At 45.1% G+C, this 24,788-nt stretch overlaps 1 protein-coding gene across 4 annotated transcripts in view; it reads left to right on the top strand.

Annotated features, from left to right (window-relative positions):
* Positions 1–24,788, top strand: part of erbin (erbb2 interacting protein) — a 111,350-nt gene that overhangs the window by 34,506 nt on the left and 52,056 nt on the right. For 3 of the 4 annotated variants that reach the window (XM_072658854.1, XM_072658857.1, XM_072658853.1), the window contains exons 3-4: positions 20,830–21,103; positions 23,039–23,156. In XM_072658854.1, coding sequence (XP_072514955.1) covers positions 20,915–21,103; positions 23,039–23,156 — 307 coding nt within the window. In that variant the 5' untranslated portion in view covers positions 20,830–20,914. Of the gene's footprint in view, positions 1–18,207; positions 18,975–20,829; positions 21,104–23,038; positions 23,157–24,788 lie in introns of those variants that run through there. The other variant, XM_072658855.1, reaches the window with a different exon arrangement.

The following is a 24,788-nucleotide window of genomic DNA, read 5'->3' as shown; positions in this document are numbered from 1 at the left end:
TCACCCTGTCGAGCCTGCAGCTCCAAGTCTCCTCCTCACAGCTGAAACAGAGTCTTGGTCCAGTGTTAAGCTGCACAATCGCAGTGTGCACATGCGCAGTAGTGACCTTAGTAGTGACCTGCAGGACGTGCAATGTTGGATGCAATGTCAAACAATACTTTTCTGTGACTTCTGCACCATTTAAGGTGGAATGGAAAAAGTCCTGCATTTTTGGGATGCGCTGTATGTTGTGGGAAGACTGATTAGTAGGCAGACTTAAAGAATCAGTATGATTAAAGCTGAATGTTCAGCTTCCACAGGTAGTCCCACAGTGGGGAAATTCTTGGTGTCACAGCAGAAATGAATAGCAAGACACTCCGTTACAAAAATGTAAATAAATTACACTATATACACAATATAAATAATAGAATAGAATGGTGTGTGGGTGTGTGGGTGTGTGGGTAGTCCGTCTTTTTGTGTGTGTTGTGTTTAAACCCCTGCCGCGAGATAGCAGTGTCTTACTCGGTCCTCAGATTCCACTGCTCTGATTGGATAAAAAGTCAGTCTTTTTTTTTCTGCATATGATGGGGTGTGTGGTGTGTTTATTTATTTATATATATTTTTCTTTTCAGCCTTTTTTTTTTCCTTCCAATTTGGTGCTGCCAGATGACCCACCTGTTCGTAGCTTCCCTAGCACTAGCAATGCTCCCGGAGGGTAGGGAGGGTAAGGACTTAACACATGTCTCCACCAAAGAGTGATGAGGGGAGAGAGCCATCTGTCCACCTGGAGAGAGCACGGCCAATTGTGCTCTCTCTGACTCTGGCTGCTGATGACAAAGCGGCATGGCTCTGGATTTTACCTCACTTTGAATTGTTTTTTAAAATGATATAATTATATCGTCTTGCTGACAGTATCGTAGTATATTGTAAAATATTGAATCGTAACCGCTGTATCAGATCACCATTTTGTTTGCCAATTCACAGCCTTAATCTAAATGTGCAGTGTAGTGGAAACACAGCGGCAGAGGGTGCAGTAACAGCCTGTTCCAACACTGCGTTTTTCCAGAGTAAGGGTTTCTAAGCTGTATATTGTTTGCATCAGATTTTAAAGCTTAAGTTACTTCTGTTACCACAGACCAGCGGTAATTTGTTAGCCAGTGACCTGTTCCCTAAAAAGCCCCTCCCCCTTTTACAAAAAAAAAAGAAAGTTATAGAGTTTAGTTTTACTTTAATAGCCCTGACAATTTACTGCGTACCTTCTACCATTTCAGGCTCTTCACTGGGCTTGAGCTTAAATATCAAAATAAAAAAAGACTATTTGGGGGTGTTCTCAAACTTTTGACAGGCAGTGTACATTTCTGAAACGTCTCATTGTGTGTTGGCTGTTGCTTGTGTCTCCTCTCATACTCAACACGCGAGAAGAACATCGTCTTCTGATCTGCGGATCAGTCTGTGTCTATTTATAGGCATCGTCTTGTACCGCGTTCAGGGGCTTTTTCCATCAAGCATGGCGGGTCTTCTGATCCGAGGTGGCTGCTTCTTGCCGTTCTGACTGTAAGTGTGATGCGTTTGCTGGTTTGCAGGAAGACAGCTGTGGTTCGAGTGTGTACATGAAGACATAGGGCTGACCTGAAAGTGTCTGACCTGCTTTTAGAGTCAAAGGAAGTCAAATAATCTCACACCTTTTTTCCCCCCTCATGTTTGCTCTCACACTCCTAATATCTCTCACTCTCCTGCTCTCTCTATCTATCCTTCAGACTTCTTTCTTTCTCTCTTCACAGACAACAGAACAAAGATGTGATGAAGACTTTGCCGCCGCTGCTTATGAATTAAGTTGCTACTCAGGATGAGCATTAGCGTGTCAATTAGCATTGAATTGTCTAGTTTCATTACAGCTACTCAACAACAACCGCCAGAGGCATGGGCTCAAGGCTGCGGTCAAGATATGAAAAGCATGGTAGTGGCAGGTGTAAACAGGCTCAACATGTGATTACCTAACATTTGTATGACCGTGCAAGCTGCAACTATGTTTTTATATATAGATGGATGAACATAGAGGGATGGAGAGATGGATATGAATGGATGGATATAGCGTGGTAGATGGGTATGGATTAATGGATGTAATGGGAGGGATGAATGGATATTATGGGAGGGATGGATGGATGGATATAGCGGGATAGATGGGTATGGATTGATGGATATAATGGGAGGGATGAATGGATATTATGGGAGGGATGGATGGATGGATGGTTGGATATAATGGGAGGGATGGATGGATATCGTGAGGTAGATGGGTGTGGATTGATGGATATAATGGGAGGGATGAATGGATATTACGGGAGGGATGGATGGATGGATGGTTGGATATAATGGGAGGGATGGATGGATATCGTGAGGTAGATGGGTGTGGATTGATGGATATTATGGGAGGGATGGATGGATGGATGGTTGGATATAATGGGAGGGGTGGATGGATGGATATCGTGAGGTAGATGGGTGTGGATTGATGGATATAATGGGAGGGATGAATGGATATTATGGGAGGGATGGATGGATGGTTGGATATAATGGGAGGGATGGATGGATATCGTGAGGTAGATGGGTGTGGATTGATGGATATAATGGGAGGTATGAATGGATATAATGGGAGGGATGAATGGATATTATTGGAGGGATGGATGGATGGATGGTTGGATATAATGGGAGGGATGGATGGATATCGTGAGGTAGATGGGTGTGGATTGATGGATATAATGGGAGGGATGAATGGATATTATGGGAGGGATGGATGGATGGATGGATGGTTGGATATAATGGGAGGGATGGATGGATATCGTGAGGTAGATGGGTGTGGATTGATGGATATAATGGGAGGGATGGATATAGCGGGTAGATGGGTATATGGATTGATGGATGAGTATAATGGGAGGGATGGATTTATGGATATAGTGGAAGGGTTGGATGGATGGATATAGTGAACTACAGGAAACATGAACTTCCGCACTCCAAACCACAGCAGTGCAGAGGTCATGTCACTCCCCCACCATCCACTCTCGCTTCAGTCTAATCCCTCTGTCTCTTGTAGCCACACACACACACACACACACACACACACACACACACACACACACACAGACACACACACAGCTCAATTTCACCCTTTAATCCAGGCTGAGTAGATTAAAGACATACTCACAAACACCTACACACACATGCACTCAGTCTCACTATCAGCCTTATCCTGAAACGATGGATCAAAGCCATGCACACACACACACACACACACACACACACACACACACACACACACACACACACACACACACTCTCTCTCTCTTACTTTTTCTTACTCACATGCAGTCATATTTTATGACGCAACACTATGTCCCGACCTTGCACTTGATAGCAGGGTTGTCCTATCCTGGCCGTACCCTACAAAGTTCAGAACAGTGCGGTGTGTTCTGTGAGATGGGAGGTGATATCTGAGAGCGGGTGTGGAGCTGGGAACTCTCCTCTAACTCCATTTATATGTGCATGTTTTTGTACACGTTGAGGACCGAAACCAGAAGAAAAGGACAGGATGATCCTGACGCTTTAATTGATGGAGGCCAATGTTTTCAAAAATGCAAGAACCTACAGGAAGGTGGTGCACCTTTCCATTGTGCAGCATTGCTGGTGCTCTGATTACTCTCTTCCCTCCAGTCCATGATCACAGGCTCTGCTGGATCAGTGGTATCTTGATGTCTTCAGTCTTCCCCTTCCTCTCTCCTTCAATGAGGAGGATTGAGTGTGTTTCAACAAAGTCGGTTTCAAGACACAAATCCCTCTGCTGCCGTTTTGAATGAAGCCCAAAGGCGTTTGTTTTTCTGTCTTCTGCCCCCCCCACCCCCCAACTCCCTCCCCACATATTCAGCCTAATCTCATATTTAATTAAGCTCTCAGCAGCTAATGCTGGGCTTTTAAAACCAACTGCTATTTCTGGCTGCGGAACTTGCGGTCTCTCTCTCTTGCTCTTGCGCTCTCTTTCTCGTTCTCTCTCTCTCTCTCTCTCTCTCTCTGCTCGGGTTCTGATTCTAATCGAGGGAGAGGGGAGCAGGGCTGGAGTGAGAGCACATCTAAATACAGCAGCTCACTCATAATTGATAAGGCCACATGGTACTCGCGAAATAAGGGTCAAATATCTGCGCCAGAATGCTAGCGTAGGACTGCTAATGAGCTTATGCCGGCTTTTCTCTGCAGAACCTGCAAGCTAGACATGAATTTTTACTGCATTACGTGATATTCTACACGAGGATCGGCACTTTGAAGTCCTTCTGAGCGAGGTCACATTCAGGAGTCACTTCCAAATAAAGTCTTGACTTTTGACAGAGTTGGGAGGTTCTTTTTTTGTAGGCCAGTGAGCACCGGTGAGCTCTCTTGGAGACCCACCACCCACCTACAGTGTTTTTCCAGCGTCTGTCAGCCATACCTGCTCCAGCTGATCAGTGTTATTTAGATGTATGTTTAAAAAGCTGCATGTCCAAATGTTTGCATACGGCCTTTACTATCAATTGCATTCCTCTACTTTGTTTTAAGAGCAGAGATAAACATGAACATGGACAAAAGTATTGGGACACCTTCTCATTCATTGATTCCTCTAAAAATCAAGGATATTAGAGAGGTGATGCTGCTTTTGTAGGAGTAACAGTAACTGTCTCTACTGTTTACTAGTTTTCTACTAGATTTTGGAGGTGCATTGCTTTAAAGATTTGATTGCATTCAGCAACAAGAGCGTTGGTGAGGTCAGGATGTTTGATGATCACCGCCCCAGCTCATCCCGAAAATATTGGATGCAGCCCCATCTATCATTCCAGAGAACACAGTTCCACTGCTCCACAGCTCAATACTGGGGGTCTTTATACCCATCTAACATACGCCTGGCCTAACCGTTTCAGTGCGTTTCCCGTGGTCTCTGGTCAGTCTGACCAGACACTGTGTAATGATTTTTGTGGCCTTGGTCATATTGAAGATGTGAGACCTGTAATTGTCATTTTCGCTGCTTTTATGACGATGCTTCTTGTTTAACGATAATTTTAAAAGCCTTTTAAAAGTGGCAGGGGTCAGCCATTTTCACATATGAGCTACGTAAAATGTCCCGGAAAGGTCACACATGTAGTATACGGCCAGAGAGCATGTCTTAAAGAGGCATATGAGTGTTCTACAGTTCTGTTGGTGACTAAAGAGTCAAAGAGGGTTCATTTCACTTTCACTTTGCCCTTTCCCCCTCCTCGAGTCCCGGCCCCCCTTCCCATACGAAAACTCTGGGCATGGGCCTGGGGTCACGGCTCCGAAAAGGTTGAGAACTGCTGCTACCGTAGGCCGGCGATGGCTCAAAATATCACTCCAACATGTCTGACATGCAGTGTAATATTTTCTGTTATGTGTAGAAGTGCGGCTGTCTTCGGTTTCAGTCGTGTTGCCTCTCCGTGTCCTCTTCGTGAATCCAGCGCCGGCGCATGTGGTAATTGAAACTCTGTTTGACATTTCAGCAGCAGAGACACGGTTAGGTGTGCTCAAATCTCATCTTTCCAAAGCTTTGGCCAACACTTCGGCCGTCGCACGCTGGTCAGTTTGCAGGGGGAGGGCCTCAAGCAGTCTGCAAGCAGTCAGTCCCAGAGCCAGCACACGCTCATGTGGCTGCGCTGTGGACGGTTTTGGAAAGGCTTGACGTGGTGGTCCCAGGTGACACGTGTGAGGCCTGGCAGGGACGTTGGCTCATATTGGTCCAGCTGGGCATATAAATGTCTCGGTGATGTTTTACGCAGTTGTATTCAGAGCCGAAGCAAACGCATGATTAGCCTTAACTGTTAACGTTTTACTGTTGTGAAACCCTGCAATTGCCCTAAATACATAACCTATTCAACAGTACTAGCCACTCCAGTACTGGAGGACCTGCAGTATTGCTCCCTCAAGCAGGTTAATCCCAGTTAAGCACTGGCTGAGAGGGGGCTTTCACACCTGGCTTGTTTGGTCCAGACCTTCAGACTTTTCAGGTTCAGCTCAGGCCCAAAATAGCAGGTGTGAAAGGACCAAAATATGGTCCAACTGAAAAGTTAGTCTCGGTCCGGGTCAGACTAAACCGTGGTTGGGTTACAATTACAGGAGGTTGAGGCTGGCTGTTGTCCATAGGTATCCATACCTACATGCTTTGTTGGCTGCTGTTCTCTATCTGAGGCAGTATGCCTGCACGGCCGCCATGTTGGAGGGGTCAAGATCCACTTGTAAACAAATAAACGTATACAAGATGATTAGTTCCTAATTACCCAACCAATTTCCCCCCAAAATTATAATTATGAGGAGTCCTGGAGAGGAGAATTGGCCGTGCCTTCACCAGGTGGGAAGATGGCACTCGGTAACCTCATCACTTTTAAAGCGATGTTGATCCGGCGCTTATCGAATTTTCCCAACTTTAAGAGGAGGAATTTCGGGGGCTCAAACATAAACCATATAAAACATAAGCATGAACGTGAACCTTGGTTCGGTCCCTGGTCCGGACTTTCAGGTGTGAAAACGCCCAGGCATTCAGCTGCTGTCCTAAATATGACTCCAGGTTGGAGTTTTGAGCTTTAGTCTGGGGGGAAAACTGCCCCTGGTAGTTTCAGTGTAATGTGATATGAGGTCACCATTGCCTGTGTTGTGCAGAACCCCCGGTCAAACCTTCAGCTAAAAACATGATGCTGGTGAGTTCAGCGCTAGATGAGACTGCAGTCATCAGTGTTTTTCCATCTCCTGTACTTGTGCTGAGGGCTCGTGTTTTTGCTGTAAACATAATACGCCCTGTTCGTCACTGACCTCGAATGTGAACCCGTCAAATTGGCTGGCTTGAAAAGTTGGTCACTTCTTAAGGTAGGCCTATCGCAGAGCCCTAGGTAAAGCCCTAGGGTCTCATTACAGTCCCATTAACCCTATAAACATTATGGGGTGATCTGTGTTCCATATTTATTATACACCGGTCATCAGCCATAACATTACAACCACTTCGCTCAGTGTTGTGCAAAACTGCCCTGTGGCGTGGACTCCACAAGACCTCTGAAGGTGTCCTGTGGCATGTGCCACCAAGATCAGTTGGCATCAGTGTGTAAGTTATGAGGTGGGGCTTCCATGGATTGCATTAATAAGCCCTGTCCTGGTCCACCAGTTGCTCTTTCTTTGGTAGGTGCTGACTACTGCACACTGGGAACGCCCTACAAGACTTCCCTGTTGCCACTGGAACCAGGTAGTTAATGTTAATCACCTATTAATTATGGCCGATAACTGACGACCATATCTCAGTTATTGGTATAGCATGGTGCCCAGATGGGGAATTGAACCCTGCTCTGTCACATAGAGTGTTATACATGCTAGTGGTGCTCTCTGAGAAGATCCAGGTGCTTGCTTTGTCTCATTTGTGTTGCAGCACAAATCAGGACTGCCTAGATCTGCTATCTGAGGACTGGTTTGAGCTCCAGGACACCGTCCCGTACTCTATACCAGTGTCCTGTAGATGCACAGCTTCTCATAGTGTTTTTATTGACCATATCAGAGCCAGGTATCATGATATTACACTGCAGTCTGTCACCTCATGCTTTTCTGAGTATAGCTGTATGTCAGTAGTACTTGCTGTTGGTCTTCTCCTCCTCACTGTATGAATCCGAGCTCTCAGTGGGTCAAGGATGGGATGAAGCCTCTGCTGTGTGTGTGTGTGTGTGTGTGCGCAGATCAGATTACTCGCCCTCATTTTTTGGATTGGATTCGTTTGGACAATGCTGAGCTTTGTCCTCCTTATTCCCTTAGGACCACTGAGCTTTGAAGCCAACGCTGAGAACCAAAACCAAGGGGTGAGAAAACCGGAGCAGCAGGTTCCTCAGCCCTCTATACCGATACCAACAGCTCTGCTGTTTATATCCGTATCCTCACCTGCAGCAATCCACACGTCCCCACAGCGTTAGTGCTCACCGTAAAGAGCTACTGCGTGCATCTCCGGTGTCTCCAGCCCTGCTTCTCAAATTCCAAATGAGGTTAAAACGCCCATATGTTTGTTATTGGTAACCATTACTAGCACTTGTTTGGTTTGTGCACAAAAAAAACAGACGTCATGAAGTTTAAGACAGCAGGATTTTTTTCCAACCTGGTTTCACCTCTTAAACTGTTTAATTGCATTTAATCTATGCAAATGATTATGCAAATCTATCTATGCAAATGACCTCAGCTTTAATGGGCATCTTTGATTCGTAAGTCTTATCGATGACACTTTTTTTACAGGTCAGGGGAGTTGTGGCACCTTAGACACCATGGACAAATGTTTGTGGACACAACTCTGTTAGCCAAACATGTTTGATCAGCTTTTGGGCTAAAATTTTGGCACCTTACAGTTTGGACAAAAGTTTGTGGACACTGCTCTTTTAGTCGAATGTACAAGATAAGCATTTGGGCTAAAGTTTTGGCACGGCACATTTTAGCCAGACGTTTGTGGACACAGCTCTATTGGTGAGACGTATTGGATGCAACCATCTTTTGGACAACATTTTTAGCACCCCTATCACTGCTGAGGGGCAGTCACACACACTTTCTGCAGAAGACACACTGAAGCTGTAAGGTGTGCTTCAGCTCCGACTGATTTTTGAGCAGGGTTCAGTACAAGACGGCCAATCAGAAGAGAGCTCATTTACATATATCAGTCTGCCTGTTTATAGGCAGGTTGGAAAAAATGTAGGATATGAAAGCAGAGCTTCAAACTGGTCTGAATTGGGAAGGTGTGATGTGTGAGCTGCAGCTCTCTGACTGTTAGACGCTCACTGTGTGTGTGTGTGTGTGTGTGTGTGTGTGTGTGTGTGTGTGTGTGTGTGTGTGTGTGTCTCTCTCTCTCTCTCTCTCTCTCTCTCTCTCTCTCTCTCTCTCTCTCTCTCTCTCTCCTTCTCTCGCTCTCTCTGTGAATTATTAAGGGAGGCCTCAGCGCATGCTGAGCCGCCCGGAAATGAAGGAGCTCCTCTTATCAGTGAGGAGGAAGACGGAGTAAACCGTACCCACACACATGCACAACCTGCTGCTCACACCACTACACTCGCTCCCCCTCTCGCCACTGGACACACAAACACAGACTCGAAGGGACCGACACCTGACCTGCGGTGTCTGATACAGCCGGACATGTGTGTGAGCTGCCTGACACTTAGCCCGATAAGAGCAGAGTGTTCATTCTGATCCGTGTTCATTACCTCGGCCTTCTGCAGTCCACTTTACTGTAGGAACATATGTTCCAGTATGTATTACAATACATATACCAGAAACCACAAACATAACCGGACAAGACTTGAGCTCCATCAGTCCAACGCACATCGTTCCAGAAGTCCTGGACTTTAGTCTGGCCATCATGGTGTTTTTGGGGTTTTCTGCTTGCACACCTTTCTCCCTTGAGAATTATACCTATGTGGTCTCTTTCTGATGGTAGACGCTGACCTTCAACTGTGTTGATGTCAAAGCTGCTCGCATCAGATTCAAAACCCTGATGCTGGCCTACAAAGCCAGGAGCGGACCAGCCCCTTCATACTGGATGGCAGTGGTCAAACGCTGATCCGCACCAAGAGCCCTTTGAGCTTCAAGTACGGCTCAGCTCGACTCGCCGTCCCTCAAAATCCACGGTAGACAAGCGTCCAGACTTTTTTCTGTCCTGCACCGAAGTAGTGGAACGGGCTTCCCCTGGGTGTCCGAACAGCAGAGTCACTCCCTGTCTTCAAACGCAGACTGAAGACCCTCCTCTTCAGAGAATACTTGGACAACCAGTAGAGTACTATGGTCTCCTTACTGACTTGTGTGTGGTAGAGTCTAACTTCAAACTAGCTGAGTTTTTTCTTGGGTAAATAGCAAAGCACTTTTGTAAGTCGCTCTGCATATGAGCGTCTGCTAAAAGCCTTAAATGTAAATGGAACTGTGGCCAGAGCTAACTGTAGGTCCCCTGATAATATTTTAGGGTCGTCAGAGACTTCTTTAGACATCTTGTGATCTCAGCTTGTAAATGTAGGAGCGGACGGTGAAACGGCTGATTTGGGAATGTTCTTGGATCTTTTTTAACCCCCTTTCAGACTCCTCTGCATCTACAGCATTCTTTCTGAAGACCTCCGAGAGCTATTTGGGTCTGGCCATGGTGATGTCCCTCACTTCAGCAATTAAGAGCAAACCTGGCATTAACATGCGTCACACCAGCCTGTACATCATTTCCGTTTCACTTCCTGCAAACACCAGTTTCTCATCAACACTGTCCCGATCCGGGAGGCCGCTAACAGTTTAGAGGAACGGTGGGAGTTCTACAATGTGGTGGAACAGTAGATGGCTCTCTCATATCTCATACAGAATCTCTGTATTTGTAAATATGTTCATCTTTTACTGCTCAGCTCTGCAGCCTGTGTGCAGCAGGCCTGTGTATTTCCTCAGCTCCTGACAGATTGACCTGCATATGTTTGACTGCAGTCGGTTATTACCCCTGCAGCTCTGTAAACCCGTGCAGTCGGCTCCGCATTATCGCTCGGAGTCGTTTGCCGCTCTGTGCAAAGCTGCTTCTGAAGCTTCTGTCCCTAAGCTGGAGTCACATCTTCTGTTATTTTCAGCTCCCCCCCCCCTCAGCCTGCATGTTCTCTGCCTTACTCCTGATCTCCTCTTCTATTTTTGATATTTCCCCCCTCGTCTAAGCTTGGCCTCATTCTCCAGTTTCCACATCTTCGCCTGCATTCCTCCAGCAGCCTGCGTGGATCAAGCGGCTCCACTCCGGAGTCTTTTAATGCTAATCCCACTCTGCCATGCTAACCCAGCCACCACCCCACCACCACCACACCACCGCCTCCTATAAATAACAGCAGCGCCTACGGAAGCGGCCGCTGCGTTTCAGACGCTTCTCCTGAGTGTCCTGACAGCACTGGGCCTGCTGTGATGATGCTGTCATTCTGAAGGACCAGAGATCTGAGAAAACACCCCTAGTGCACACACACACACTCACACACCCACACACTTGCTCGCTTGCTTGCTCACTCACTCAGTCCTCTCTAAAAATGTTAGAGCATGTGAACAGGATCTTTAACTGCTGTTCCTGAAAGGTGTGTACATTTCTGACTCTTAAGAGATTCAGTGCAGCGCTTCATTTGATTTAGAGTCATTTGGGGAAATGATTCAGTGAATCATGAGTTCTTTGAAGAATGATTCAACAGATTGTTAAATATCTAATTGCATTTGTTTGATTCCTGTGATTCTTTGGGGAAACGATTCAGTGCCCCATAAAAATCCACATTTCACCACAAATCGATTTGATTCAGTAACTCTTTCGTAACCTTTCAGAGCATTATAAAATCTTTAGACTTTAGATTTCACCACTAGTTGATTATTTAATGATTCTTTAGGAAATGATTCAGTACATCAATAAATCTAAGATTCTTGCACAATTCTTTAATTCTTTAGATTTTGGGGTCCCAGGTGGTCAAGCGGACTACAGCATGGTCACTATAATCAGAGGATTGCTGGTTCGAATCCCACTCATGATGCTAGCCATCGGCAGCCGAGGCTCTGTGAGAGCACAGTGTTTTTCAAGGCTTTCTCTCACTCTCATGCACTCTCCTTATCTCGCCCAGACTCCATTCTGTCTCGCTTTCTTGCTTTCTCACTTTCTCTCTTTCTCATCCTCTCGCTCTTGCAATCTATCTCTCTATCACAGTCTCTTGCTCTTACTCTGACTCTCGCTTGCTTTTACAATCTCTCACTATCTCGCCTTTTCTCTCTCTCTCTCTCTCTCGCTCTCTCTCTCTCTCGCTCTCTCTCTCTCTGTATTTTACTGTAATCTATTACATTTTCACTTTAAGGTGAACGCTCTGGTCTTTCAGAGGGTCTCTGAGGTGTTGGAGGATGTGAAAAGGTGACTACTGTTGACCGAATTGCACTCTGAGCATCGCTTCCTGTTCCGAGAGATGGGCGCAGGGGAGGGGTGAGGGAGTTCTGGGGCAGAGTTGAGCAGAGCGGTGCTTAAAGAGTGAGTGTTGTCTAATTGGTTCTCAGCGCTGGTGTGCTGAGCTGTGTGAAATGGGTCAGTGAGCTCCCAGCGGGCAGCCCAGAGCCCTGGAGGGTCCGGCAGCTTTCGCCTTGATCTTCATCACCAGGAGCGCTGATGCAACCCGGCCTGACTCGGAACACAGCGGCAAAACAGAAACCCCAGATCCCTCCCAGACTCCTCCAGACACCTGAATCGTAACCCCTGTATCGTGATGCCCTGTCATATCGCCAGGTTCTTTCCAATACACAGCCCTACACTTTCTGTTTGATCCAGCGCGTGTGTGTCACCCAGAAGGGGGGTGTGTTTAATGATCCGGGAAAACCACCGCTCTATATAGAGCCAGTTTGCATGTGGAGGACTTTGCTGTGTTTCTATTTCCTGCTGTAGCTTCCTGCTCCTTGGTGAAGCTGTGTGGGATCGGCTCTGAGCCCTGAGGGCTGGGTTTGATGGGAGCGTTAGCGGGATTTATGACTGCGCCTCCGATGGCAGAGGAATGCAGTGGCACGGTGACGGGCGCTCTGGGATCTTTCTTCATAACTGGAATTGTGTTTACCAGCTTATCAGTTCAGCTGGGGGTTGTTCCCTCACTTCCCTTCAGTGGACTCAGACAGACAGGGGTGTAAACAGTCGGAACGTTGTGTGTTGCACAGCTTAAGGGGCCTGGGGTGTGGGTTCGATCCTTGATCCAGTCACAGTTCGGCCGGTTTACAGTCCAGCATGGGTTTTTTCCTGATGCTTCGGTTCCTGCCACCTCCCAAAAATACACACACGGTGGGTGAATTGGCCATTGTTAATTGTGCCTAGGCGTGAATGTGTGAGTGAATGGGTGTGAGTGGTATACTGGGATGGACTGGTCCCTGTCCAGGAGTGTTTCTGCCCTGCACCTGGTGATTTCCAGCTCCGGATCCATGGCGAGCCTGACCTAGACGGCCGGGTCAGAGCATCTCCAAAATGGCCGGGAGGTCTTGTGGGGGGTTCCTGGTATGGAAACGTAATCATAAGAAAGACACTTGACACATGGGAACTCGAGGCTCATTTATACGATCCATGGAGGCCCCACCTCACAACTTCCAGGACTTCTGCTGAAGGATCTGCTGCTAATGTCTTGGTCCCAGATATCACAGGACGCGTTCAGAGGCCTGAACAGGGCAGAGCTGTTTGAGTGGCAGGTGGTTTTAATGTTTTGGTTTTCAAAGTAGTTATTGAGATGTTTAAGATTTACATTACTGCTGTGTGTGTGTGTGTGTGTGTGTGTGTGTGTGTGTGTGTGTGTGTGTGTGTGTGTGTGTGTGTTGGTATTTTTGCCAGTCCAGTGAGCAGCAGACTCACACAGCCAGCCCCTTTGCCTTGTTGCAGTCGCGACCGTGCACTTACTGCCAGGCCATCCATCACCATGGCAACGGCATTGACCCAAGGGTGCTGCCGGCCGTCTGTGAGAAGAGTTTTCCGGATGCAGAGAGGAACACAACTCTCTTTCTCACACACACGCGCACACACACACATAGCATTATTCTCCGACAGTACCAGTGTGTGTGTGTGTGTGTGTGTGTGTGTGTGTGTGTGTGTGTGTGTGTGTGTGTGTGTGTGTGTGTGTGTGTGAGAGAGCATGGCATTCTCACAGTCTTAACTCCAACACTCACACATACACACTCTCTCTCTCTTTGTCTGCCAGTCTATCTCTCTCTCTCTTGCTTTTGCTCTCTCTCTGTATAAATGATACACTCATATGAAGTGAATAGTGTGTGTGTGTGTGTCTTTATGAAACCATGATAGCTGATCACATGATCCTGAGTGAGGCTACAGGATGAGGTTTTTTGTGTGTGTGTGTGTGTGTGTGTGTGTGTGTGTGTGTGTGTGTGTGTGTGTGTGTGTGTGTGTGTGTGTCTCTCTCTCTCTCTCTCTCAGTGCAGAGAGTTTCCATGTGGTGCAGATCAGTATTTGCCTGTTGGGCTTCATAACAGCCACGGCCGCTGGTGTCACACCAGTTCAGATGAAGAGCAGTGCAGGAAGTTCAGGGAGCCGGATTTTTCCTGTAAATGATTCCCTAGAACTGTGGAGGGAAGCGTCTGTGTGGAAATTCAGCTCAGGCTTCAGTAAGCTCACACGCTGCTGATTCTCATGTACTGATTAATCACCAGGGCCTGACCCATACCAGAGAGTACCAGAGACCGACACCAGTGCTGATTTTAAATACTACTAATAATAGTAATAATAAGAATTGTTTTAATACTATTTAGTTTTTATTTAAAATCAATATTGGTTTAAAATGTATGATGATTATTAGATTATATAATATTATTAGTAGTATTTTAGAATATGAGCATCATAAAAAATAATAATTATTATTCTATGTGAAATATAAGTCTATGTGAATGTATATAAATAATAACTTATAAAATAATTTGATATATTGATATAATGACTTTAATGAATTCAATATAATGACTTTAGTAAATAAATAACTAAACAAATAATAGTTTTATTCTATATAATGTTAAAGTAAAACATTAAGCTTTATATAGAACCTTCAGCTCAGAGTAAAACAGTAAAGTAAAACTAATTATTCAAAATCCAACAAATAAAAGCAATAATAAAATCACTAAATTAATAGTTCATTATAAAAATATTAAAGATTATAATTTTATAAAGCGGATTGTAGTATGGTTGGTTTGTTTGTTTGTTTGTTTGATTTTGTGTGGTGTTTTTTTTTTTTTTGTTTGTTTGAGTTTTTTTTTTTAATATAAATAAGGACCCTCTTGACTCGTCCTCTAAGACCCTGTTTACACTGGGTCACTTTGTATGACTAGTATCTGGATTGGATCTTGAGTCAAATATGTCTCTGGTTAGTCAGACTGAAATCAGATTGCTGTTAGACAGAGTATGCATGTTCACTTGTTGGGGGTTTTGGTTGTTGAAGGTTATCTGTCTAATATAGAGTAGGTCCACCTTATGCCACCACAACAGATCTGAGGTTCTACTAGACCTCTGTAGGTGTCCTGTGTTATCTGGCAGCACCAATACGTTAGCAGCAGATCCTATAAGTGCTGTAAGTTGTGTGGTGGGACCGCCATGGATCTCATCAGTGAGCTGTAGGTACACCTAACCCTGCCACTGTTCACAGGTGGTGCTTTCCTGAGTCCCTTTTGGTAGGTGTCCCACTGCGTCCCAGGAACACCTCACAAGACCTGCCTGATGTTTTGGAGATGTTCGGTCATCTACTCGCCCCAATTCGGTTCTTGTCTAGGTGGCACCTGCTAATGTTATGGCTGATCAGCGCAGATCTTTCTAGGACCATGCATAAAGAACCAACTCTCTGCACACTGTAGATGGCTGGAAGTCGCTCACGGAAGCGTTGAAGGAGTAGTACACAGTCCAGACTGTGATGTAGTCCAGGACTAGGCTTAATCCCTTTGCTGGAGACCTTGGACAGCCCTTAGACATCCATTACTTCTTGGTTACGTCTGGACTGGTAGCTCCAGTGCAGGTGTCAGGCAGGTCTTGGCCGATGCACTATGTGTGGTGTATGAAACTGGGTAAGATCATCCATCACTTTAAGCTTAGCGGCCTTCTCTGTATCAGCTGGCCTTGAGAGAAGGCCCACCAGTTTCCCTGAGCTCTGTGTGAGTGTGTGTGTCGTGGCTGATATGCTGTGGCTCTGTTCCGACTCTTCATCATGAGTCTCAGTGAAGCAGCGTTGGTGCTGTGCATAGACTGGTACTGTATGTACAGCAAATACCTACATTTACGAGCATTCATCTGCTGAACACTGAGGGTCTTTATTCAGGAGCATAACCAGAGCGCACACACTGTCAGAAAAAATAACTGTCCTCTGATAGCCTTCTCACTCACACACACACACACAGATGAGAGGACTGGCCTGTGAGGGGGAGAAAAGGTCACATTCTCCATCCTTCATCCACAAGGATCTCATTGATGGAGTCTGATTGTGGCGTGCTGCAGTAAAGAGACCGTGGCTGTCCCCGTTCTTACTGTCCCTCTAACGACCATCCTCACCCTGTGGTGCAACAGACCACGGATTATCCCTGACCCATACTGGTCCTCCCCTCCGCGGTTCAGGACGTACAGAACCAGAACTGTGTGCAGTGCAGTTTTCTTGCTGCTGTTACCAGTTACAGTAGTGATTCTCTCTGTCTGGACGTGTGTGAGAGGGGAGAGCGGGGTTGTATTAGTGTGAGGAGCGTGTGTCTTGGATGGACACTGGCTGAGTGTGAAAAGGAGAAATCTGCCAGCAAGTCAACCTCAGAACCACCGACTCTGCTATTAACCTTAACTGTGAAGAAAAAAACCCAAAGAGAGAGAGAGAGAGAGAGGGACAGTTAACCGTGAGTTAAACACAACCGAACAAAAGTTTCAAAATCAAAACAGTAATACATAAGTCAAAGTACGTCACCAATACTGTCAAACAGACAAAAAATAAGTGATCAATATAAACGAACAAAGTGTCAAAATAAAAGTGATTAAAATAAACAAAATGTATAAAAATTAAAGTGATAATAAAAGGGACATAAGGAAACATGCACATTCTGTTCATTTGTGTTAAGCATTTTTATTTTGACAGATTCAGTTTGCATCACTTAAATTTTTACACGTTTAGTTTGTTTGTATTAATCTTTATTTTAACACATTCTGTTCATTTGAATTAATTACTTTTATTTTTAGAGCATTTTTAATTGCATTAGTGACTTATTTTGACACGTTATGTTCGTTTGTATGGATCGCTTATTTTTGGTCTGTTTGATTGTATTAGTGGCTTTTTGACAGTTTTGTTCGTTTATTAAGCACTTTTATTTTGAAAGATTCTGCTTGTAGCAAACAATTTCATTTTTACACGTTTTGTTTGTATTAATCACTTATTTTGACAATGTTTGTATTAGTGGCTTTTAGTTTTACACATTCTGTTTGTATTGCGCGCTTTTATTTTGACAGATTCTTTGACACTAATACAGTCGAACAGACTGTCAAAATAAAAGTGATTAATTTATATATAGAAATGATATAAAAAAAGAAAGGGATTGATACAAACAGACGAAATAAGTCACTAATAAATAGACTGTCAAAATAAGTGATTAATACAAACACAGTAGTAGAGCTGGGCAATTAATCAAAAGCAACATTCAGACATTCCCTTTCTCTCATTATTTTTTTTTTTAAACTATATTAAATACAATTTAAGAAATGTATTAAATTAACATGTATCCCGTCATGCAGTCTTTGTAAATCATATAGGAATTAATAAAAAAAAGAGTTCTTAATGATGAAGGTCATTAATGATCAGTTAAAGGTAAAGGTAAAGGTGCATGTATTTGTCACTGTACAGCGAAATGTGTCCTCCGCATTTAACCCATCTGGTAGTGAACACACACTCACACACACACATGTGTTAGGGGCAGTGAGTACACACACACACACCTAGAGCGGTGGGCAGCCAACTCCAGCGCCCGGGGAGCAGAGAGGGTAAAGGGCCTTGCTCAAGGGCCCAACAGTGGCAGCTTGCCGAGCCCGGGAATCGAACCCACAACCCTGTTATTGATATCCCGGCGCTCTAACCGCTGAGCAGTTCCTCCCTTATTAAAAACTAGAGTCATGGCCAGGAAATGCTGGCTGTCTGCAGCTGTTTTGTCCTGCTAGTTTTGATTGAGTGTTACTCAGGTTAGCATTCTTGGCCTTGTGGCCTTTCTCTTGGTGGACAGCACAGCAGGAGAAAGCCGTCAGTGAGGAGCTGATTCAGAAATCTGTCTGCCAACGCTTCTGTCATTTTCTGTCACTCCGTATTGGTTAGTCAGGCATGACTAAACCCTGGACGCTCCAGCAGCCCCCTCAACACTCGCCGACCTCGCTCAGGCCTGGCCGCAGTTTGGTGGCACGTCAGGAAGAGCTGTGATTTCACCTTACCTTCTCCTTTCTCTCTCAAAGCCACGCTGATTCTGAAAACCACTTCATTTACATCAGCTTAGTGGTATGTGCTGCTCATTAGGACCGTTGATTTCCCATTCCTGAAGAGCTGAGGTCAGTTGTGTATGAGGCGGAGAGAGTGGTCGGTGATGATGCAAACGGCAGTGTTTTGCAGCCACTGTTTACATGCTGAGGTCAGCAACATACCTCCAACCCGCTCCTTCCCTGCTTTTCCATAAATACAGCGGTCTGATCTTCTCTGCTGGTTCTGCTGGAAGCCAGCTGTTCTTGTTCATGTTTTTAAAACATGACCTGCAGTCACAAAATATTCTTTGTTTGAATGTTTTTGCCCCCCTAAACATTGCCACCCTCGTCGTACCACCCTGATCCAGTCATTTCTTCCAGAGAGTTCTGCTGAAGAACGCAGTGAGGCCTGCACCTCACTCTCTCTCCAGGGTGATTTAGGCTAATGTTTAGACTGTAGGGATGACCGAATACACAGTCCCACGTTTTCTTTTGCAGCTCTGATAGCCATATGGAAAATCTTGAGAATTGGCCAATAATAATGCAGTAATTTTAAAATTAAAAATTATTATTATATAATTATTGCGTTATCACATGACCACCTCCACGGGTGTTTGCCAGTCTGATTATTATCCAAATCCAGTGTTTTCTGCTGACATCAGCCTGCTGTGGTTACAGTTCCATGTCAGATAGTGTACGACGGGGTCAGAAGTGCATTGGATGTTTTATTGTCGAATATTTATTTACATTACATTATTTTAAAGGTGCCATAGATTGTTTTTATTGAGTATTACATTTTTGAACATCTAGTTGAATGTGTGCAGATCACCATCATAAAAGCATTTCATCCAAATGTGAGGAGATGGAAAGCTAAAAAGGCAAAAAACTAACGCTTAGCCACCCGGAGAACACGGAAGAGCTGACAGGAGGAAGCCAAGGAATCACACTGCAGGGAGCTTTTCTCTGCTCCCCCCTGAGCTGCCATAAAAGGAAAATCAGCATATTTCATTCAGAGGTAAAATAACAGGGTGGTAAACTGGCTTGGAAAACCACATCTCAGCATTTTTACACCCCAACCAATGTCACATGCTATTTATACAGTACTGTGTGTGTGAATACATACACTGCCAGGCAAGCCTGCTTTTCCTATTTTGCCATTTTAATGCTGCTCCACCCGTCCAACCTGCAGCTCCAAGTCTTCTCCTCACAGTTGAAACTGAGACTTGGTCCAGCTTTCCCCGACCTCTTCAGTTTTCAAAGGAAGTTATTCTCTGAAGGAAATATATGCAAGGTTAACAGTTAGTGAGTACTGTTAGAAGCCCTGGCTGTTTACTGCTTACCTTTTGTACCATTGTACCATATATATATATATATTTTAAAACACAATGCTATTTGTTATTTGCTGCTGTTGTGACCTTTTTTTGTGACATTTTTATTGTACATAATCAAAATGGTACTACAAGCGATTCTGTGCAATTTTAGGGTAGATTTGTTTCATTTCTCCTATATCCAATATCATTTTCTGCTGGTATTAGCCCAACACTGAGGTTAAGAGGTCTCCAGTTTAATTCTGGGTGGCCCCTCAAGAAACCTGGAGTGGTGCAATAGGTAATGCCACTACCTGCCAATAAGCGAATGCACCATGTAGGAGACTGGGGTTCAGTTTGATTCGAGCTTAGCAGTGGAGTGATTTTTTAAAAATTATTATTAAATATTGCTATTCCTTAAAGAGTGCACTATATAAAGGATGCTCATTTAAAAACAGTCCAGCCTGGCTGAAACACTTTGTATAACAGTATAAATGGACTAGTCTGTATATTTAAGCAGGATATTTAAAATGGGCAATTTTTTGGGGGGGTAACTCTTTGCCCTTTAAGTATTGCAGTGTTTTATTTCCTGCCGCTCTGCCCCCTCGCTGTAGCATTTCTTGCTGTATTAAGCGGTTTGCTCTGCCTTATTGGTCTCGCCTTTTGCCAAGCCAGTAGCTCCTGCAGCTGCCCTGGTAAACAGTTGATAATGGTGATTAGCTTCGGCCCTTATGCATCATCCCGAGCTGCGTTAGCCACGGTCCCCATCTCAGCAGTCATCTAAATGCAGATTGGAGTGCTCTCTGCCATCCTTCACACGGCCGGACGCCAAGCGCAGGCGGAAGGCTGAAGGCTGATGGCTGGATCTATGATGTCTCTGGTGGTGGGGGGCCGTCTTTATTCACATAAGTGTGCTGACAGCACTTGTGACTGGCCCGCACCGATGCTTTTTACATTGGTGAACCTTGAACAGATGAATACTCCCACTGATCTGATGGCGAAGGCTTATGTCACGTGTGTGTGTCACTCTTTGTAATATGATCTGTAATCAGGATGAAGGACTTTCTGTGTGCAGGCTGGATCATCATGGAGCTTTTGTAGGTGGAGGGAATAGTAATAAGTTTAAGTCTCCTCCGTTTGATAAATGCTTTATTATTATACTGCGCTGAATTGGAACATTTCAGTCCTTCAGTCCAGATTGTTCAATTCCATGTTCTGCCATTTTTGTCTCTGAAAAGGTACTGTTCTTCCACTGCTCCACAGCTCAATGCTCAATACCCCTCTAACCCACACCTGGCATTAGGCACTGTGACCTGAGGTTCATGCTTATCTGCTCCAGAGAGTCCTGTTCCATTGGTGATACTTCTCCACAGGGACTAGACAAAGTTGTGTTCTTGTGCATTTGCACGTCTGTGTCAGCAATGGGTGCAACCTGAATTAGAAGGGGTGTCCACAAACATTTGGACATATATCTTAGTTGTCACAAAAAACATTATAGAAACATAAACATTGGTTTGGATCTGTTTATTGACTTCTCTTTGTCTTCTCTCTTTTCTTTTGCAGTGTTTGAGGTGCTGCAGGGGTGTGTGTGTGTGTGTGTGTGTGGGTGCATGTGTGTGGGTGTATATGAGTGTGTGTGTGTGTGAGGATGAGCTCTAAGCGGAGTCTGTTTGTGCGGCTGGTGCCATGCCGGTGTCTGCGGGGGGAGGAGGAGACGGTCACGTCGCTGGACTACTCCCACTGCAGCCTGGAGCAGGTGCCCAAAGAGATCTTTGGCTTCGAGAAGACGCTGGAGGAGCTCTACCTGGACGCCAACCAGATCGAGGAACTACCTAAAGTATGTGCGGCGAGGCTTAGGGCTGGGTGACTGGATGCGTATTGCAATGTGTAACAGTTAAAAAACCACTTTAGCCACAGAGGGTTAGGAAGGGCCACATGTGCACTGTAGCTTCTTCTGTAGATTCCTGTTTCACAAGTGAACCCCTCTTTGTTTGCATAAGATTATTAATAAGCCTTCGTGTTCCAGCGTTTTGTATTCCAATAATAAAATAATGGAAATGATAGCAATAAGAGAGGAGTTCAGAAATGCACAGTGTGCCTCCAGAGTTGCTCCCACAGTCAACAAGAGAATAGTCCGAGAAGCAGCACAGGATGCACCAGCTCTTCTGCAGGTTGTGATACTCATCATTTTCGTGCCAGTCAGGCTGGTCTCGCACATGTTACTGTTCGTGCTCTTATGGTGATCATAATAATACTGAAACTGCACCAAAATTGCAGCATGCAGTATTTTCAGCATGGCAGCACTGAAGGTTCACTGCGGTTCTCTTAACAGAGCGTTCAGTGTAGACTATCTTTAATACATGCACACGCTGTACAAAGGGTACTTACTATATGGGGGCCTTCACATGTCCCTTTTTTGATCCGAGGTACCCCAGACCATGGTCTGGGCCAAAACGAGACCGTCTCAATCCAGATGAAACTGGTTTGTTTGCTTTTCGGACGGTTCATATTTTCTTTACCAATTACAGAAAGTGCACCACCGAAAGACATTGATTATCTACATCTACTGTGACATCTGTCAAGGTGTTGGATCTACATATTAGGCAGCAAGTGAAGAGGAAAAATGGTCAGACATTGACCAGAACCGAACTGTGATGGCTCGATGACTGGGTCAGAACATGCCCAAAACATCAGGCTGGCCTTGTGGGCCTGTACCAGGGATGCACAGATCTGATATTGGGATCGGATATTGGTCCTGTTATTAACTAAATTAGCTGGATCGGGTATCGGATAATTAGGCCGATCCATGGAACCGATCCTTTCAATGTAATTTGTTGGTGTGAGACTGCACTAAATGTGCAAATAAATAAATGACAAATAGCATTTATTACATTTATATTTGTGTTAATTTGTTATATTATATAAAGGAATGTTTAAGTCAATCCTGATTCCTCAAGTCTCTCCCACATGGTGAGGTATTCGGTGTATTAATTCAGCAATGGTATCGGACCGGTATCGGGTATCGACCGATATGCTAAGTTTATGTATCTGTATCTGAACTGAAAAAGCCGGATCGATGCATCCCTAGTCTGTACCTACCAAAATTGTTCCAAGAAAGGGCTGCCTGTGATCTAGTGACTGGGTCATGGGCCCCTAAGGCTCATTGCTGCAATCCATTGAGACCAACCTCTCAACGCACATGACCTAGGACATGATCTGCATCTGCTGCTAATGTCTTACCTGTGAAGGGGTCCCGTGATATCTGTCTTGTGGAGTCCATGCCTTGACAGGTCTGATCTGTTGTGGCGGCACAAGGGGGACCTATTTAGTATTAGGCAGGTGCTAATGTTATGGCTGATAGGTGTATATACCCTCTATTATAACATTCATTATGAATGTTAAGGCTCAGAGTGGCTCAGTAGTCTAATGCACTGCCACAGTGGCCGGCATCGCTCTTGAGATGTTGGCCGGCACAGGCGTCTGTTATCTGATGTGACCGAGCTGGGGACCCGGTGATTTTGGTCCAAGTGTGTCAACATGTCTACATGTGATTTACTAGAAATCCAATACGTGTTAAGCTCTTACCCTCCTTGTGTCGGGAGCATTGCTAGTGCTAGGGAGCTAAAAATAAATAAATATATAAATAAAATATTATATTTGAATTTTCTACATATTACAGGGTTGGGCTCGTTGTGAATGACTGTCAGTCTGAACTAACGAACTTTCCTGCCTTCTTTCTTTTTCTCTCTCTTTCTGTTTTTCACACATCCAGCAACTGTTTAACTGCCAGTTACTGCACCGGCTGAGTCTGCCAGATAACGACCTCACCGTACTGCCGCCAGCCATCGCTAACCTCATCAATCTCAGGGAGCTCGACATCAGCAAGAACAGTAAGTTAAAAAAAAAAAAAAAAGAATGCTAAGAAAAGAAAATGCCCATTTCACCCCTCTGTCTTTCTTTCATTATGATCAGGGTTTAGACACTATGTCCAAATGTTTGTGGACACCCCTTCTAATAAGTACCTAGCGTGGGCTAGAAGGGTATAAAGCCCAGCCCCCCCCCAGAATTGAGCTGTAGAACTGTGTTCTCTTGAATGATGGATGGTGCTCCATCCAATATTTTTGGCAAGAGTACTTTTAGGGAGTTGGGGATGAGGTGGGGTGGTGATCATCCAGCACCCTGACCTCACTAAAGCTCTTGTTGCTGAATGCAGTCAAATTCTCACAGCAATGGTCTGCTCCAAAATCTAGTCGAAAGCCTTCTTTTCTAAACAGGTGAGACAGTTAATCCAACAAAAGCAGGATCAACTCTTAGTTTAAAACGTGGTTTCAAGAGAAACGGTGAATGAGCAGGTGTCCCAATACTTTTGTCCATGTAGTGTATTTTGAATCATGAGTGATTCTGTGCGTTATTCCATGTTTATGGCGAACAGGGAGTCATACAACAAGCACATAATGACCTCTGTTAGAGGTTACTGAACACCTCCATGCGGTTTGCCAGGGTAAGCAGGCAGTTTTCAGGATGCTGGTATGTGATGTGTTTCTGATGTCTGCAGCTACAGTGGTGCGCTTTGCATCAGCAGACAGCTGAGAGTAGTATGACCTGCACTAGAACTGGTGACATGCAAAACCTGACAGTAGTTCCTCATTTCCTCCATGACAACTGCAGGTTAAATGCATGCAAGCACGCGCTAACACACACGCTCGAACACGCACGCACACACACACACACACACACACACACACAGGCGCTCTATTCAGCAGTTTTCTGTGCACTGAGAGCTGTAGCCTTCTGAACGCGATCTGGAGTAGTGTGTGCTGAACAGGCCCGAGCCTGCACTGAGCGCTCCTCTCAGTCCCCACCGTTCTACACCCTCACTTTCAGCCTGTCGCCTCAGCCCAGTCCTAAACCCAGCGCTCCCCACCTTCCCCTACTGATGTAGTGCTGCGCTGAGAGAGAGGATCGGGACCAGGGGAGGACATTCAGGACCTGACGGCCTTCAGTCACAGCGCTCTCACACACAACAGTGACAAAGACAAGTTTCAAACCTCCCTCTCGCCCTCTCTCTGTCTCTCCTTTTCTTTCTGATGTCTCTCTCTTTCTCTGTCTCTCTCTGGCACTCTCTTTCTTGCTCTCTCTCTCTCTCTGTCTTGTCTTTTCTGTCTCTCTCTCTGTCTCTCTCTGTCTTGTCTTTTCTGTCTCTCTCTCTGTCTTGTCTTTTCTGTCTCTCTCTCTGTCTTGTCTTTTTTCTGTCTTTTCTGTCTCTCTCTCTGTCTTGTCTTTTTTCTGTCTCTCTCTCTGTCTCTCTCTGTCTTGTCTTTTTTCTGTCTCTCTCTCTGTCTCTCTCTGTCTTGTCTTTTTTCTGTCTCTCTCTCTGTCTCTCTCTGTCTTGTCTTTTCTGTCTCTCTCTCTTGTCTTGTCTTTTCTGTCTCTCTCTCTTGTCTTGTCTTTTCTGTCTCTCTCTCTCTGTCTTGTCTTTTCTGTGTCGCTCTTGTCTTGTCTTTTCTGTCTCTCGTCTTGTC

This window comes from Salminus brasiliensis, chromosome 16, assembly GCF_030463535.1.
Source record: "Salminus brasiliensis chromosome 16, fSalBra1.hap2, whole genome shotgun sequence".
In the NCBI taxonomy this organism is placed as follows: Eukaryota; Metazoa; Chordata; class Actinopteri; order Characiformes; family Bryconidae; genus Salminus; species Salminus brasiliensis.
Note: the sequence above shows the minus strand (reverse complement) of the source record. Positions and strands in the feature narration are given on the sequence as shown.